The 17,146-nt window shown below is 53.1% G+C and overlaps 1 protein-coding gene across 1 annotated transcript in view; it reads left to right on the forward strand.

Moving 5' to 3' along the window:
* Positions 1–149: 149 nt before the first annotated feature.
* The window catches only part of TBX5 (T-box transcription factor 5), a 37,887-nt gene continuing 20,890 nt past the window's right edge, over positions 150–17,146 (forward strand). Inside the window, exons 1-6 of the mRNA XM_040080974.2 lie at positions 150–191; positions 2,687–2,862; positions 4,190–4,284; positions 6,837–6,956; positions 7,847–7,994; positions 9,968–10,120. Coding sequence (XP_039936908.1) covers positions 152–191; positions 2,687–2,862; positions 4,190–4,284; positions 6,837–6,956; positions 7,847–7,994; positions 9,968–10,120 — 732 coding nt within the window. The 5' untranslated portion in view covers positions 150–151. The remainder of the gene's footprint in view (positions 192–2,686; positions 2,863–4,189; positions 4,285–6,836; positions 6,957–7,846; positions 7,995–9,967; positions 10,121–17,146) is intronic.

Below are 17,146 nucleotides of genomic sequence, written 5' to 3' on the forward strand. Positions count from 1 at the left end.
GGCTCGCATTGGATAGATTTTTTTCTTCCAGGCTGGGTTTTCACACGCTGATCCGCAAATATAAATAAATAAAAGGAAATATGCACACGAGAAGCCTGATCCCATTGTAATTTCCATTGCAAACGGGGGAAATAGAGCCACACATTTATATATGTGGAGATGCATTGATTGCATGGAATTCACCGAGCAAGGTAACGGCTCTTCCATTGCCATGTCTGTCCGTCGGGGTCTGTCCTCTCCGTGTGTGCGGGTGCGTGAGCGAGGCGGAGCGGGCGGCGCTGCCCGCGGCTCCGGGAGCTCCTCGGGGAGCGGGGCGAGGAGAGGCGGCCGCTCCGCCCGCCGCTCCCTCCGCGCTCTGCGGGGCCGCGCTGGGGGGGGAAAGCCGGAACAAAAGCAGAGGGTGGTGATTTTATTTGATTTTGTTTGATTTTCTTTCGTTTTTCCCCCCCGTGTGGGTTTTGGTGTTTTTTTTTTTTTTTTTTCCCCTCCCGCAAACCCACTCGGTGCTACTTTAGCAAAGCGAGATGCATTTCTCATCCAGCCACCGCGGCCTGGTTCTGTCAAGCTCCATTTCTTCTCAGAAGCTCTTTTAAGGGGAAAAAAAAAAAAAAAAAAAATGAAAAAGAAATTAGAAGCTACGGATCTCCAAATGCTCTTAGTTGCGGGGTTATTTTTTGTCGTCACACCCTCTGTTTTTAAAATTATAATTATTTTTATATCTGCTTAATTATGTCTGGGCGCAGAGAGCATCGAGGAGGCTTCGCTGGGCTGGGCTGGGCTGCGCTGCCATGGCTGGGTCCCTCTTTGTTTTAATAAACACGCTTTAGGGGTTTTTTTATTATTATTTTCCCTCCCTCTACCCCCTAATCTCGTCAGCTCCGGGGGAATCATAGCTCCAAGCTGGAGGGAAATCGATTAAAAAAAAAAAAGCATAAGCGGCACTTCCCAAGGAAAAAAAAAACAAACCCAAACAAACAAGACACCACAACAGTCCGGGGACCAAAAAAAAAAAAAAAAAAAAAAAAAAAAAAAAGGAGGAGGAGGAGGAGGGGAAGAGAAAAGCCTTAAATGGTCCCTGGAGCTGCGGCTCTGCCCCCACGGGCTGGGCCCGGGCCCGGCCCGGCGGCTCCCGCAGCGCCCCGCGCACTTTCCGCGCTCACAGCGCTCTCGCTCGGCCCTGGGCTCTGCGGGAAGAACCTTTGGGAAGGGAGGGAAGGAGGGAGAGATCGGGCACGGGCCGTGCCTGCGGGAGCTGCCGAGGTGCGGACCGGGAGTCCCCTCGCGTTTTGTACTTTTAAATTATATATCCGTCCGTGTGCGCCTTACCCACCACCGGCGGGGAAGGTCGTTTTCTCCCCACTCCTTTCCACTCACAATTTTCCTTCGTTTTTAAAGGAGAATTAAAGGAGAATTGTTTTTTTTTTTTTTTTTTTTTTTTTTTTTTTTTTTTTTTTTTCGCTCTCTCTGCTTGATTTTTAACGGCTTTCAAATATCATCGCGGGGCGAAGAACTCATTTAAAAACATTCTCATGTATTTAAATCCAATATTGCCTCCATATGGCTGGCCTTTCAAAACTGAATCCCCTTCTTTGAAACATGCAAGAACTATTTTGTTTTTAAAAAGCAGCTAGAACTCCGAACTCCTTAAGAACAATAAAAACATAACAGATAGTTCAATTGCTTTTATAATTTGGGATTTGGGTGTGTTGGTTTTTTTTTTTTAAACGTTGCTATGAAACTTTTACCATTCCTTATAGAGCCTTCAAAGCTAACTCAAAATACAGCTTTTAAAACTCGCTGCGGTTACTCGCATCAGATATAAACCGTGTAATTTTTAAGCTCGTTTTGTCTGCTGGTGCAGTCTCATCCTAAATGTTGTGGCTTAGTTCACCCCGGCCCTTACTCCAGCCCTTGTTCCCCGGCCCGAGCCCTCGTTACCTCGCACAGCGTTTGTCCGGTTGATTTATTTGCACTTTTATATTTTAATTTTCTCCTCCACCCTTTTGCTTCCCTTGTAACTGCCCAGATTGAGAGAAGAACAGGCTTTTAAAATCTTTCATTTTCTGTAAGAGGTGCAAGAAGTTGAATTTTCCTTGGGAGCCGGGTGCTAGAAGTGGCCTCGTGTGTCAGTGGTGTTTTCCTGCTCGAAACTGCGGCGGGGTGAACGCTTCCACTTCCCTGGGAGCAAAGTTGGGGCTTTAAACCCCCCGGGCTGCAGCGAGCCCGGAGGAATTGGATGTGGCCAAGCCTCTGGAGCCCCCACCTCGGATCCCCGCAGCTCCAAAGCCGTTTGAGCCATGAGCTGCTCGTCCCGCAGCCCCTCGGGTGCTGCCAGGCCGCCCTAGAACGCGCTGTTTACCTTTTCCAAAAGATGCATTCAATAATACCGCCTCCCCCCTTCCCCTCCCTCCCCCCCACCCCCCCCCCCAGCCCCCCCCCCAAATCCTATCATCCCTTGCGGGCTGCGATAATAAATAAAACTCTTTATTTCTCCCTCTCCCAAAGTTCCAGGGCCTCGCTCCCTCCCCGGGCGGCTGGAAGTGAGTGCGGGGATGGTCGGGGCAGCCCCGGCGGGCGCTGCGCTCGCTCGGAGCCGCCCCGCTCCGTGAATATCTTCGATTTTATTAAACACCGGCACTGACTCGTGCGTCTCTTATCTCTGCTCTCTCCCGACGTGCGCCTGCAGCGGGGGATTCGGCGAAGGAAGCGCGTAACATGGCGGATAGCGAGGAAGGCTTCGGGCTGCCCAGCACGCCGGCGGATCCGGAGGCCAAGGAGCTGCAGGCTGAGGCCAAGCAGGACGCGCAGCTGGGGGCCACCAGCAAGTCGCCCACCTCGCCCCAAGCAGCCTTCACCCAGCAGGTAAGCGCCCGAGCTCCTCTCCTTCGAGCCCGTCGCTCTTTCGCTCGCTCATTTCCCCCCTTTTCCTGCGGGCTTTGCCCCCACCCAGCTGCGTGGCCGGGTTGTTTCAGGCCCCACGCGAGGGCGAAGCCTCACCTGGCCGTGGGCGCCGCGCTGCTCTAGCGGTGTTTAAGGTGCGGGGATGTGCCCGCCAGAGTTTTGGGGCCGAGGAGGAGCAGGCAGGGCACAGGACCCGAGATAACAGCGAGGGGAACCCGCCCTGCAGCGGCACCCCCACACCCACGAGTGCCCGCGCCCGAGCACCCACGGAGTGGAGATACTTTTAGCTGTACATAAATGTATATATTTTATACATCCCCGCATCCAGCTGCGCCCCTCGGACACCCAGGCCGGGCACAGCTGCACCCCACACGCCCAGCGGGCACTCGGGGCTGTCACGCGTGGGCACCCCCAGGGCCACACGGGGAGCTTGGGGTGCCCCTCAGCCCCTCCCTCAGCCCTCGTCCCCCCGGCTCTGAGTGTGCAGGACACGCGTGGGCTCCGTGCGGGGCCTCCGAGCCATCCCTCGGCTCCTTGCCGTGCTGGGAGCGGAGGGGGAGGAATGCGGGGACAGGGGACTCCCACCGCGATCCCCGCCCTCTGTGGGGTCCCCCCACGCTTGTCCCCCGGCAGGTACCCCGCGATGGACCCTGCTGCCCAGGGGGTGCGGGCAAGGCTCGGCAGGGCCTCGGTGGGCACCGGGGGCTCGGGGCCACCGGGGATGTTTGGAAAGAGACCCCCACGGCTGACGGGGCGCTTCGGCTGCGTTTGTAGCGAGGGGGAGAAGCGCTCGGTTCGCCTGGGGGTGCCCCCCGTGCCTCCCGGCCCGGGTGGAGGGAGGTGGTGTCCCCACGGTGGCATCTGCCCCAAGCCTAGGGCTCGCAGCTCTTGGGTGCGAAAGAGAAAATCGGGCGGCGAGGGGAGCGGGGTGACGCCGCTCTCCTGTCCTGCCTGCAGAGCGCAGCCGGGGGGTGTAAATCACTCGTGGGAGGGTGTAAATCCCCTCCGGTCGGCTCTGGGAGCAGCCGGGCCGGAGCTCCGGAGGATTTCTCCGGGAGGATGCAGTCGGAGCCGCCTCCGGGGTTCCTTCCCATCGCCTCCGCGGCCGGCAGGACCCCGCTGCAGGCCTGCCCTGAGCAGCATCCCCGCGCTCCGGCCCTCAGAGCCCGGCCTGTCCCCTGCCGGCTTCTCGGCGGGGCCGTGAGGGGCCCGGCCGCCCCCCCGGGGCTGTCCGGGGTCTGTCCCCGCTCCCCCCGGGGCTGACGCTCTGTGCCTCCCCGCTCCGCAGGGCATGGAGGGCATCAAGGTGTTTTTGCACGAACGCGAGCTGTGGCTGAAGTTCCACGAGGTGGGCACGGAGATGATCATAACCAAGGCCGGGAGGTAAGAGCAGGGGGCTCTCCGTGTTTGCGGGGACGGGGGGACACACACCTGCCCGGACGGGGGGCAGTGGGCACCTCCCTGGCACGGGTTCGGTCACTCCTGTCTCGTGTGTGTGTATGTGTGTGTGTGTCACTGCCCGGCCGGGGAGAGCCCTCCCTGCCTGGACAGACCCGGCAGAAGTTGTTCCTGCTGGCTTCTTCCTTCACCAGAGCAGTCGGATCATTAATTCCGACTTCAGGCCTTTGGAAACTTTCCAGGCGAGAGCGAGTTGCGACCACTTGGCCAAAAAGCAAACCTTGTTTAGAGCAGCTCTGTGGGCCATTATTATTATTATTATTATTATTATTATTATTATTATTATTATTACTATTATTATAGCAGTTTGGCTCTTCTGCTTACCCCCCACCCCCCCAAAGTTTTGTGCCATTTTACAGAGATTTTTATTTACTTTTTGCTCACTCTGGGGCGAGTATTCCCAGCCCGGCCAGGTCACACCCTTTAAAAGTCTATGAGGTCCCAAGCTACCGTTTATAGAGAGATAACGAAGCTGTTTAGATGCAGAGAGATAGACGCGTCCGCAAATAAATATCATGTGGGTGTGCTTCCATGCGGGTGTTTATCAGCGTGGGCGTGCGGGGAAATGCGCAGCCTTGCAAATCCAACTTTATTGGGGTTCTAATCGATTCCATGACCGGCTGTGTAAACCTGATCCGCGGATATTTATATGCGGACGCGGGTATTTTCGAGGGGATTTAACATTATCCTGGATATTAATGCGGTGGAGGGTTGTTAAATTGAAGAGCGGCCAGCGAGACGCAGTAAAAGAGTCTCTCCAGTCCTATCAACAAATTGGGGGCAGCCCGAGGGAGGATTTTTCGTTGCGATTTTTGATTGGAATCCTCGGAGAAAAGGGGAAAATGCCTCCACGTGCAGGAATAGTTTTAGGTTCTGGGGACACAACCAACAAGGCAAACTTTCATTTTGCTCTGTCATCTGGTATTTGTTGTGGTCTTCCAAAATTTGCCTGAAGATGGAGGGGAAATATAAATACCGAGCTGGTTGGATAAAGTTTTAGCGAATGGATCTCGCCTTCCCCACGAACCTCGCTGCTGCAAAAATGGGTTTGAAAGGGGTTTGTGTCCAAGGGATGATGTGTGGGGGGTGAAGTCGGTGTTGGGATCTCCCGAAAAAAAAAACCCTGTTCACAGGGACAAAGGAAAAAAAAAAAAAAAATCCAACTCTCGAAGGGAGACAGAAACCACCTTGCAGAAATTTCAAACAAAAACCTCTGTGGACAGAGGTCTCATCTGGAGAGCAATAAAATGGACATTTACAGGGCAGGGGCTGGAGGGGATGTGCGGGCTAGGTTTCCTCATTTATGTCGCTGCCTGCGTTTATTGTTGGAGAAGTCCCTGCTCCTGCTGCTCAGGTGTTTTCCACGGACATACAGATTAATCTCCTGGTGGAATTTGGTTTCTTCTCCCTTAAAACCTGAAAGTTCAACGCCCGCTTCCTTCGCTGGGCGTTTTTCGCCCCCCCTTCAACTTTTTTTTCCGAATTAAAGCCCAGCCCAGGTGCCCCACGGCAGCGATAAGAGCCTCGGAGAAGAGCGCGGTATTTTTAGAGGTGTAGGGCTTTTTAATTTTTATACATATATATATATATATATATATATAAAATTTTTTTTTTTTCTGTTTATGCATGTTTGAAGTCCGGGGCTCCATTTTCATCTGCTTTATTTTTAAATATTTGGAAAGCTCGAACTAAAATAACAGCAGTGGTTTAAGTGCCTGCCTTGCAGTAATGGAAAATATTTCGAAAAGCCCCTGCCTTGTGCGATAGTATCCCGGGGTTTCCAAGGATTTGTCAGGTGTGTTTGCCGCGGTCTCGGGGTGATCGCTCGGCTCTTCGTGGATTTTCTCTCACACCTGAGTGCGTGCAGGGTTTTTTCCTCTGTGTCTGTCTCATGGAACCTCGAGGTGTTCATATAAATGCATTTTAAAACGTTTCTATTTCTATATATGTAATGTATGAGAACGTATTTCTATAAACATATACTTTTATAGAAAGATATATAAATATATATTTTTTATAGAAGTATCTATATTATAACTTTTAAAATAAAACTTTTTTTTTTTTTTTTTTTTTTTTGGCAAATTTCCTGTCCTGTTCCACGGGTTTATGGAGGGAGGGAAGTGAATTGCCCCCAAAAGTTCTCACGCTCAGATTTGTTCGAAAAATCGGAAACTCAAAACCTCGGTGAAAGAAATAATTAGTAAAAATACGAATAGACGAGCAGGCACCCGAGGAGGCAAATAAACAAACCCGCCAGCCTCGAAATTCCGATTTTGCATTGATAAATCCCCCGGTTCGCCTCGGATGGGACCCAGCACCGCCCGAACTTGTCCCGCATCCCAAAGGTTTCGGGAAGATCCATCTGGGAACGCGGCTTTATCCTTTTATTAAATGACCCCCCCCACGTCTCCTCGAAACCTCCCGGGCGAACTCCCTCTGCTTTTACACTTTTGTTTATATATTTGTTTATTCAACAGGCGAATGTTCCCCAGTTACAAAGTGAAGGTCACTGGGCTCAATCCCAAAACCAAGTACATCCTGTTGATGGATATTGTCCCGGCCGATGACCACAGATACAAATTCGCGGATAATAAATGGTAGGCACGCGTGGGGGAGAGGGACCAGACCTCTGCGCTGCCCGGGTGGGGGAAATCCTTCCGCCGGCGGCTCGTCCTTCTTCATCCGTGCAAAACGCCGGGCGGCAGGAGCCTCACCTGAGCGCAGTGGGATGTTCCCACAGCTCCTGGGAGAGAAACGCCTCCAAAAAGAGGGAAAAAGCACACAAATTCTGTCGCAATTAACGAGACCTTTTTGAGGATGAGATTATTTGTTATTGTCGAGCTGGTGGCTTAATTATATTGAGGAAGGGAATATCTCGGGGCAGGAAGAACTTTAAGGACCGGTCCTTTTGCTCCTGGCTCGAGGGCCGTTAATTAGGGAAAGGGGGAAGGATGGGGTTAAACGGAGAGCCATCTCCGACGGGAAGGGTGCCAAAGCTCGGGAACTCCCCGGGCCAGCGGCGCTGGAAATGCCTCTTCTGCCCAGCACGGGGTACCTGAGTGGGAGGGATGGACGGGCAGCAGGAGCCCACGGGAGGGGATGGCCGGGGGAGCAGGAGCCCACGGGAGGGGATGGAAGGATGGACGGGCAGTAGGAGCCCACGGGAGGGGATGGGAGAGGATCAGGAGCCCACGGGAGGGGATGGACGGGGGAGCAGGAGTCCACGGGAGGGGATGGGAGAGGATCAGGAGCCCACGGGAAGGGATGGAAGGGGAGCAGGAGCCCACGGGAGGGGATGGGAGAGGATCAGGAGCCCACGGGAGGGGATGGAAGGGGATCAGGAGCCCACGGGAGGGGATGGAAGGGGATCAGGAGCCCACGGGAGGGGATGGAAGGGGAGCAGGAGCCCACGGGAGGGGATTGAAGGGGATCAGGAGCCCACGGGCCGTCCCCAGCGGCCGGAGCTCAGCCCCGTGTCCCCACGCAGGTCGGTGACGGGCAAGGCAGAGCCGGCCATGCCCGGCAGGCTGTACGTGCACCCCGACTCCCCCGCTACCGGTGCCCACTGGATGAGGCAGCTGGTTTCCTTCCAGAAGCTCAAACTCACCAACAACCACCTCGATCCCTTCGGACATGTAAGTACCGGGGCTGGGACGGGCACCGCGCGTGTCCGGCACCCACGGGGGGTGTCCCCTGCCACCGGGGGGGTGCCGGTGTCACCCACCCTCAAATCCAGGGGTGCTGGGGCGTTATTTTCACTGCTGAGAGAGCGGGGTCAACCCCACTGAGGACTCCCCAAAGATAGAAGCATAAACCTTAAGGTGGGATTGTTTGGTGGGAGTGGATTACAGACCCCCGGGCCGGGAGTTCGCGAGTGGGTGAAACTCTCCTGGCCTGGCTGAGCGTTTGGTGCCTGGGTTTAATCGCGTGGGGAGTTAAAATCCGCCCGCTGCCTCTGGGAATTTGCCTAAGAGGTAAAATCAATCAGGCATAATTAGCGGAGGAAATAACGATGTGGATTCCTTGATAAGGAGAGGGGGAAAAAAAAAAAAAAAAAAGAAGTAATAATTAAAGACAATTAGAAAAAAATTGAGTCCCGCCAGAACTTCTTGGGCATTAAAAATGTCTTTGCGAGGCTCGTGGGGCAGTGAAAATTCGTGTGAATTCTGCAGCCAGGAACAGCCCTCCTTCGAAGGTCTCCAAAGATGCGAGTTCCTCTGAGCAAATATATATGTGCATGTATGAATAGTATATATATATATAAAAATATATATATAATTGAGCGAATTTGTGAACCCAAATCCCGCCAGCCCTTTCCAAGAGCGGATTTTTCTCAGTCTCGTTTCAACACTTCAGTTTCATTTTTTCCAAGCTGTTGTTTTTGTTTTTTGTTTTTTTTTTTTTCCCCCCCTTTTTTTCCCTTCGCTTTTTAATGATAAATTTAGTGCCATTAAATCCTCGCCCACGTGGTAGCCAAGAAGTGAGAGGGGTTTAGGGGAGAGCAGCCAGCAGAGTCCCGAGCCCACCCCAACGCTGAGCATCCTTCTACCACCTCTCCTTCGCACTTCCATTTGCGGGGGTTGATTTCCTTTTTCTTTTCAGAATTCGAGTTTTGTTTTAATTCCACCTTGAGCTGGCGGCAAAGGGCCGCTTCCCAGGGATCAGGAACTTTCCTGAAAGGAAGAGGGAGGGGAGCAGCGCCCATCCCACGCCCGGGGTGCTTTTGGGGAGAAGGGGGGGATCCGGCCCGGGGGGAAGGGGCCAGGCATCCCCGCTGGGAACAGGCGGCTCTGGGGAAAAAGTCCCTCCAAACAAACCGAAGACGCTGAGGGGACAATGAGGGACTTCAGAGGAGGAGCTGCGCCAGGAGCCTCTCAATTAGAGTCGCTGTAATGAAATTAAAAACCATTAGATCGTTCACCGTTGATGTCTACGACTTTCCTGGATGTCAAAGCAATTTGCTTAAACCCCCGGGACGGGGAAGGCGGCGGCGGGACGCGCTGCGTCTCTCTGTCGCCAGGGTCCGGCAGTCATTATCGGGCCCGAGCGGCCCCCCGCCGCCCCCCAGCTCCCCCCGAGATTAACCCGGTACCGAGCAGGGCAGGACCCGCTTTTTATCTGGAGCGCAGCGCGTCAGCCCCTCCCGGCTCCGCCACCGTCCTCTCCTTCCCGTGCGGCTGGCGGCAGGGATGGCCCTAAATCCCCAAATCCTTCCAGCTCTCTTCCATCGCCCTTTCTTCGCTCTTTACCCCCCGGGGATGGGATGGGGGTGTTGAGATGCTCGGGCCCTCCATTTTCCCCAGCAGCTCTTGCTCCTCAAGGGTTTGTGCGGGGAGGGGGGAGCAGGTGAGGAACCTCCTCTGACAGCTCCTCCCGGCCCTGCTGGGCTCCTGGCTGAGCTCCTGGCTGGGCTCCGTGCCCCTACCCCCTACCCCCCTACCCTCGATCTGCCCCTCGAGGGGAATCCTGAGTAGGGCGAGGATGTTGGGGAAGGGGCTGTGGGTTCCTGGTCGTCTCTGTCCTTCCCCTGCCCTGGGAAGCGGGGGGATGCGCCGTGCTGTGCCCCCTCCATTCCCACGGGACGTGCTCTCCTTCTCCCCTGGCCCAGATCATCCTGAACTCCATGCACAAATACCAGCCCCGGCTTCACATCGTGAAAGCGGACGAGAACAACGGCTTCGGCTCCAAGAACACCGCCTTCTGCACCCACGTCTTCCCGGAGACCGCCTTCATCGCCGTCACCTCCTACCAAAACCACAAGGTGAGGGGCTGGGCCGGCCCCGCCCGGCAAACCGCACCCCGCTCCTTCCCTCTTCCTGCTGCTCTTCCTGGGGGACTCAGCCCCACTTCCCGCCCTGCTTCTTCTTTCCTTCCTTCTCCTTTTTCTTTCCTTCCTTCTCCTTTCCCTCTCCTTTTTCCTCTGCTTTCCCCTTCCTTTCTCCTCTTCCTTCCCCCCTTTTTCTTTTCCTTGTCCCCTTCCTTCTCTTCTTTTCCCTTGTCCTTTCTTCTTTCCCCTCTTTCCCCTCTTCCCCCTCTTCCCCCTCTTTTCCCCTTCTTTTTCTTCTCCCTTCTCCCCCTCTCCTCTCCTCTCCTCCCCATCCCATCCCATCCCATCCCATCCCATCCCATCCCATCCCATCCCATCCCATCCCATCCCATCCCATCCCATCCCATCCCATCCCATCCCATCCCATCCCATCCCATCCCATCCCATCCCCTCTGTTATTCCTGGCCATACAAAGCACCCAGAGCCAGCTCGGGGCGAGCCGGGGAGGGGGAATGAGCTCACCAGGACTCTTTGCTCACACGGAGACGACCAACCGAGGAAGTTTGCTTTATCTTCCCCCGGTCCCCGCGGGTCAAAGGCTCCTAATCTGGAGGAGGGAGCCGGGCGCTCCCCTCCGCGGCCGGGCGCTGATAACCCGGCTGCCCACGGGGGGCTGCGGGCTCGGCAGCCGGGAGGCCCGGGCAGAAAAGGGAGGCTCGTCTCCCGACATCAGCAAACAAAGCTCGAAAATAACGGGACGGGTTTGTCTTCTGCTGGAATAGAAAAGGGCTGGGTGGAATAAGGGGTTTCTTGGCCGTCGCTGCCCCTCTGTGAGAGGAGCCCGCTGCTCCCGCTCCTTCCCCGCTTGGTTTTGGGCTTCCCCACGCGGCAGGGGAGGAAGAGGAGGGGGGAGGTTGAGGGTGGAGGTCAGGGTGGCTCTCCGCAGATGAATCAGGGATGTCTGTCACCAGCTGTCCCTTGCCACTGCCTACAGACCTTCTCTAGGGCACAGCCCCGTGAAAACTCAGTTTCGGAAAAGCAAATCCCTCTCTTAATGGCACAAAAAGCACTTTCTACAAACTTGTACTCACAGGCAGGTAGGATGGCTCCTTTGTACCCCATAGAATAACTGTTTCTCCAACGGAGAAAAGCCATTTAAGCACCCCAAAGAAATCCTGGATGCTTTCCTGGAAATGCAGGTTCCTAAACCTGTGTGAAACAATTGCATTTCCTCCACTCTTCAGCTGGCCAGCAAGATGCAGAGAGCAGAGCAGGGCTGGAGAAGAAAGAGTGTTCCACCATAACTAGGGAGAAAGGAAAATACTTCTCTGGCCTTTAAAATAGGAGCTGCTGGCACGGCCGGGAGAAGCAAACCGAATCCAAACTGAGTCCTTGCCAAATTATGCCTTAAATTATAACTCCACTGTGGATGCTATAAAATCAAGTTTAACTTCTGCTTGATGGATTTGGAGAAAGGATATAATATTAATAGAAGTGGGAGTTAATAAAACAGGACACACTGCCTGCTTTAAAGGCATTTCCCGAGGAGAAAGCACGTGAATGGAACTGCTCTCCTTTGAAGAGGAACGGGGCTGTTTTTATAGGAAAAGAAATGATCATGCAAATAAAATGAAAGCAAAGTAGGAACATGTAAGTACAGTAGTTTGGGAAAATTGCCATGCTAGGAGGAGCAGGAATATCTGATTGTAAATCAGCAACATCTGTGTGATAAGAAATGACATCTGCACGTCTGACACAGGCAGGAATCCCCACAGACACACACACTCCCAGCCCAGCAGACACTTGCACCCACCAGGACACATTTTACACACCCCTGACACGTTTTACAGGCTCTGACATCCCCTGCCCCCTGACACACACATTCTTCCCCTGCTGCTTGGGATCAGGGAGGAGGGAACGGAGGAAGAGTGGCTGCAGCCCCAAGACAAAATCTCAGTCGGGAAAGATAGAGTCATAAAAACAAACCAGGGGATGATCTTCCCTCAATGGCATCTCCCTGCAGGGAAGGGAATAAAATTTGCAGCTCACCCCAGTGCAGATGGGGAATGATGTTGGGGATGGGGTAAATGCATCAGCATTTCTCCTCAGCCAACGCTGAGGGGAAATATCCTCCAGCTGAGGTTGGTGAAACTGGGTTGGGGTCTTTGCCACCAGCAGAAACCTGAGCTCAGCTTTCACAGCTGAGAGTTTGCTCAGAACACCAGATTTTCCTCTTGCAGTGCAGGCTGCATTTCCCCCTGCCATAAAGGCTGGCAGCTCCCCGTGTGTGGGGCGTCCCCAGCTCTTCCTGCCCACGCACTTCTGATTTTCCCCCATTTTTCTCTCTCACCTTCACCCCTCACCTGTGGCTCACCCCTCATGCAGTCTTCCCATCCACCCCACCCAGCCTCTGACATATTTTACACAGAGTTTTACACACCCATGCATTTTACACACACACACACGCACAAATCCATCCCTGCATGGGGTTTAGGTTTCAAGAGCTCTGTAATAGCTGAATTCTGTGACAGAATTAATTGTGTGACTCAGCCCAAAATGCATTTGAGTCCACGCTTACGCAGCTTATAGAAATACCTGCCTGCTTCCAGATAGGGCAATTTATTTCAAGAGCACAGCTGCAATCCCAGTGTAGGGCTTGTGCTTATTTCCCCTGATATTTTAGGCAGCCTGAAAAGACATTTAAGCACCCTGGGCTCTCCCTCTCCTCTGCCCTACTCCCCAAAAAGAGGCTTAAGCTATGAGGAGAGTTTTGGTGAGGTTTTTCAGGGCGGTTGTCAGCAGCTCCATTGGTCACCTCCCCCCTCTCTGCTACCCTTAAAAACACCCCAGAAAAACCGAGGTGTTAAAAAAGGTCACATGCACATTTCATTTCCTCGCCATTTACACAATGGGTGCTTGCAAGCGGGTTGATTCCCAAATATTAACTTCCCCTGCAGTCAAGCACCGTTTTGCTGTAGCTTAAAGCATTGTGTTACTGGCTCGTATTTATTAGGTACGAGCTCTCTGCTTAGGACCAGGAAATGAACCTAATAGACAGAAATAATTAAGGTTCTGCCCTCATGAGGGTTCTTTCAAAAGCAAGAATTCACAACAATTATTCTCATTAATTTTTACAACCTACTTTCCCCCTTAGCTGGACTTGGGCTTTATATTGGTTCCCCCCCTCAGGATATCCGGTTTTATGATGATTTTTTTCCCCCCCATCCTAAATTATTTAACATTCTTGGTAGCCAAAATTCTTTTAAGGAAATGTTAGCCCCAGGTGGGATGCTACAGGCACCCAGAAATGCTGTGTGCACCAGAGGAGCATGGCTGAAGACTGGATTGACTCCCAGATATCTGGTGGGATTTCTGGATAGAGAAGCTCATCCTTCCCCTGAAAAGACCCAGTGCTAAAATCACGCTAGTGAGTCATTCTGGGGAATTCTGGAGAGCTGCTGTCCCCTCTGAGCCTCTGGACTCTTGTCACTGTGTTTGAGGGCTGGAGGTGGGCAGGTCCTTGGGCCTGGGCGTTTTCTCCTGAGAGCTCCATTCTCCTTGTTTTAGGTTGTAGGTGGCCACCTCTGCCACTTCAGTGGCCGCCGGTGCTGCGGCCGGGCTGGCATCTCACGGGATTCCCGTGTGCAGCCCTGCTCTCAGCCAGCCCTGAGCCCCTGGACCCCCAAAGCAGCCCCTCTCCTCAAGCTTGGCAAAGTCACCCTCTGGCTCCAGCGTCCTTCCCCCTGCACGCCCATCTCCTTCCCCCACAACTCCGTGCCAGGTCTCTCTTCCCATCCCTCGTCCTTGTGTCCTCGTGAGCCAGCAGCCTCCTCAATGAGCCCCTCTGTCTCACCCCAGTACCTCCAAGCAGCCTCCCAGTCCCTCCCATTTCCTTCACTGGCTTTGGGTCCGGCATCTTCTCTCCTCTGCCAGCAACTCCCCCCTCTCCTCCCTTCTCCTGGCCTTTGCCTCGGGCTCCGAGTCCCAGCTCCTCATCCAGCTGCTCCGCTTGGCCCAGATGTCCGTGGGCTCAGCAGGCACCTTGCCTTCATCTATTTCTCTCCTTCCCGCTCCTCTGGTTTGGCTTCCTCCTCCGTCCTGCCTTGGTTTCCACCTGGGCTACGCGAGAGCACGGAGATAAAAGTCTCTGCGCTCTCCACCCCTGGCCAGCCCCTCCTGGCTTCCAGCACTGCCAGCTCCAGCGGTGGCACAGCTGGTCCCGCTCCCTCTGTGCCACCCTGGGCAGGCCGGGGAGAGCACAGATCCCCACGGGGAGGTCCACGAGTGCTCTGCACCTCTCAAGGGTGGGCACCTGCACCTCTTCATCACTAAATGGTGATTTTTTTTTTTTTTTTCCCCCAGTCAGTTTTAAGTTCTCCAAGTGGCAGAGATCTGAGAAAGAACTCAGAAACTGAGGATCCGCATTCCCTTGCAGAGCATGAAGTCCTTTTGCAGAATGCGCAAACTTTTCTTAGTTTCAGAAGTGCCCAAAGGGATCAGGGTGTGGTGCTTTCCCTTAAACACTTAAAAAAACTATGCTGATAGCAAAATAAGTAAATAAAACAGGGCCCAGAGCACCTGGTGTGGAGCACATCACCCCTAACAAAGTTTTAACTTTGTTCCAAATTCTAAAGTGAGAAGCAATCGAGAAAAAGCTTACCATGGCAAGTTCTTGATAAAAAATAATACAAAATGGTAGTTTTGATTTCGGTCCTAGTGATATTCATGAGCCCTTGGGCACAAATCCCATATAAATACACGTCTGTGGAAAAGGAAAAAGAAGTAAAGCATCTTTCCTCGATGCAAAGCTGAATTTTGTCATGCTGCAGCTAATGATGCTGTTGGGAAGGTCTCAGCAGAAGGGCTTTGTGGCCAATTAGCCCAGAGAAAGGAGTGCAGGGGAGCAGCCCAGGGATTCCTTTGGGATTCCCAATTCCACTGGGAACTGTCACTCCCCGTTAAAGCGAGGATGAACCCATAGGTCAGACAAGCCCTGAGAAGTGGAAGCGTGGGAGGCTCCGTCCTACAAAGCTCTGGTCTCCGAGGGTCTGTGGCAGACTCAGGAACGGGTGAAGCTTTGCCGTCGGTTCCCCTCAGTAACAAATATGCCAACAAAGCCCTTCAGTTTTATTGAACCTGTGCTGTACAATTCAGCCCTGGGCACTCTGTCTTAATGACCTCGCAGGACGTTGTATTTTGGTTTATTTTTCATGAGGTAATTGTCATCTGACTTTCTGACAGCTTTTCTTTCCCCCGTGCCCCCCCCCCCCCCCCCATGGGTTGTAGTCAATTAAACTCAGTTTTGCTGTGGCAAAACTGATCCAGAAGAAGGTTATTTACCCCTGTGTTTGCTTTTCCACCTCTGAAAGAGTTTGGAAGTCAGGCAAAATGGTGGCCAAGCGAAATATCTTCCACAGGTTGTTTGCTAAAGCAGGGATTCACCAACTTTTTCTCTGTTTTCTGGTTTGTTGTGTACAGTTTTGTTCAGTCTGGCTTGGGCTCTCCTGGCTTTGTGGTGGCTGATGCCATGAGTTGTCTCCTAGGGAAACTTTGTTCTGGAAGCTCCAATCCATCTGAAGTACGGCAAAGGTCTGAGGATTAATTCTAATCCTGTAGTCCCTGTTTTTTAGGTGCCTTCAACCCAGCAGATCCTTAATTTTAAGGAGGTTGAAGTTTCTCTTCAGCCTGTGATTCTTTGGGGCTTTCGGCCACCAGCATCAACATCTTTGCTTGTAAGTGTGTTCCTCATGTGGGTTAGGGGACTCCTCTACTCCCAAATCAACGGATCTGCAATATTGAGGTCCCATTTTGATATTTTGGCTGCTATTTCGTGGGTGATTAAAAGCTTGAGGAATCAAACGGGGCATTCAGCTGAGGGGCTGGAGCACTGCTGGCTCCTCCTCCAGTGACCAGAGTGCTCTGGGGACCTGTGAAGGCCCTGCCACCCACCCCAGAGCCCTCTGGCAGTCCCCATCTCCCTCCCTTGATTCCAGCAGGGAGCCGAGGCTCCCAGAGCAGGCGCCTTGGTTAAAATGCCTTCGGTCAGGTTGGGATGAATCCGGCCCTTTGTGCCTTTGTGTGCCGGTGCCAATCCTGTAAATCCTCACTCACTGAAGGACTTCACTTATGCGAGCAAATATTGCCATTGGGGTCGGCGAGGGAGGACAACTCCTACATTTACAGGGCTTCAGGAACATTCAAATTGTTGAATAATGCCTATTATTCATTCTAGAAGAGTCACCACCTTCAAACCGATAGGCTTTGCGAAATACACAGCTGGTTCTGTAATAATTCGGGGCTTTTAATTACAAAATGCGCCTCTGTTTTATTGCTAGAGAATGGCTCAACCGGCAAACTGACCCCAAAAGATTGTTTGTTTGCCCTTCTGTTTGAAATATGAAATGAGGGACAAAAAAAAAAGTGTCAAGGGCTTGTTTATGTGCTGAAGTATGGTCCTGATTTAATGGGAATGCCTGTGGAGATAAGTGTAAGTGTGGTGGGGGGCTCTGTGAGAAATTTGGGGCTGAATGAGGCAAAAATGGCAAACACACAAACGGCCCTTGGAAAAAAAATATGCAAAGAAAGACAAGAAAAGAGCAAAATAATCTGGTTGTGCATACACCTGGCGAGGCTTGCTATTGACTCTGGGCGAGCCAGATTTTCCTCTTTGGATTTTGGCAGGGAGCTGGGCCCGGTTGTTTGTGCTCGACTCGGTGAACATGAACCTCTCTCTGTTCTCCCTCTGCTGATCCTGAGCTCTTTCCTTCCCCTTGGCCAGCTCGCAATAGGAAGGAAGGACGGGGTTTCCATAAAACGCGGTGAGAGCGTGAAGTTCCTCCCGTGGCAAACACGAGGTTGTCTTTGTTCCTGGGCAAGTGTCTCTGCTGATCCCTTGCTGAGAGCTCAGACTGCCAGGCAGTGATGGAGAAAAGAGAAAAAAGGGGACTTCTCCCACTTCTGCCCAAATTATGGGGCTTTGCAGCAGTAACACACCCGATCCAGGCTCAGTCCTGCTCTGCC

The sequence above is a fragment of the Hirundo rustica genome, chromosome 17 (genome assembly GCF_015227805.2).
Source record: "Hirundo rustica isolate bHirRus1 chromosome 17, bHirRus1.pri.v3, whole genome shotgun sequence".
NCBI lineage: Eukaryota > Metazoa > Chordata > Aves > Passeriformes > Hirundinidae > Hirundo > Hirundo rustica.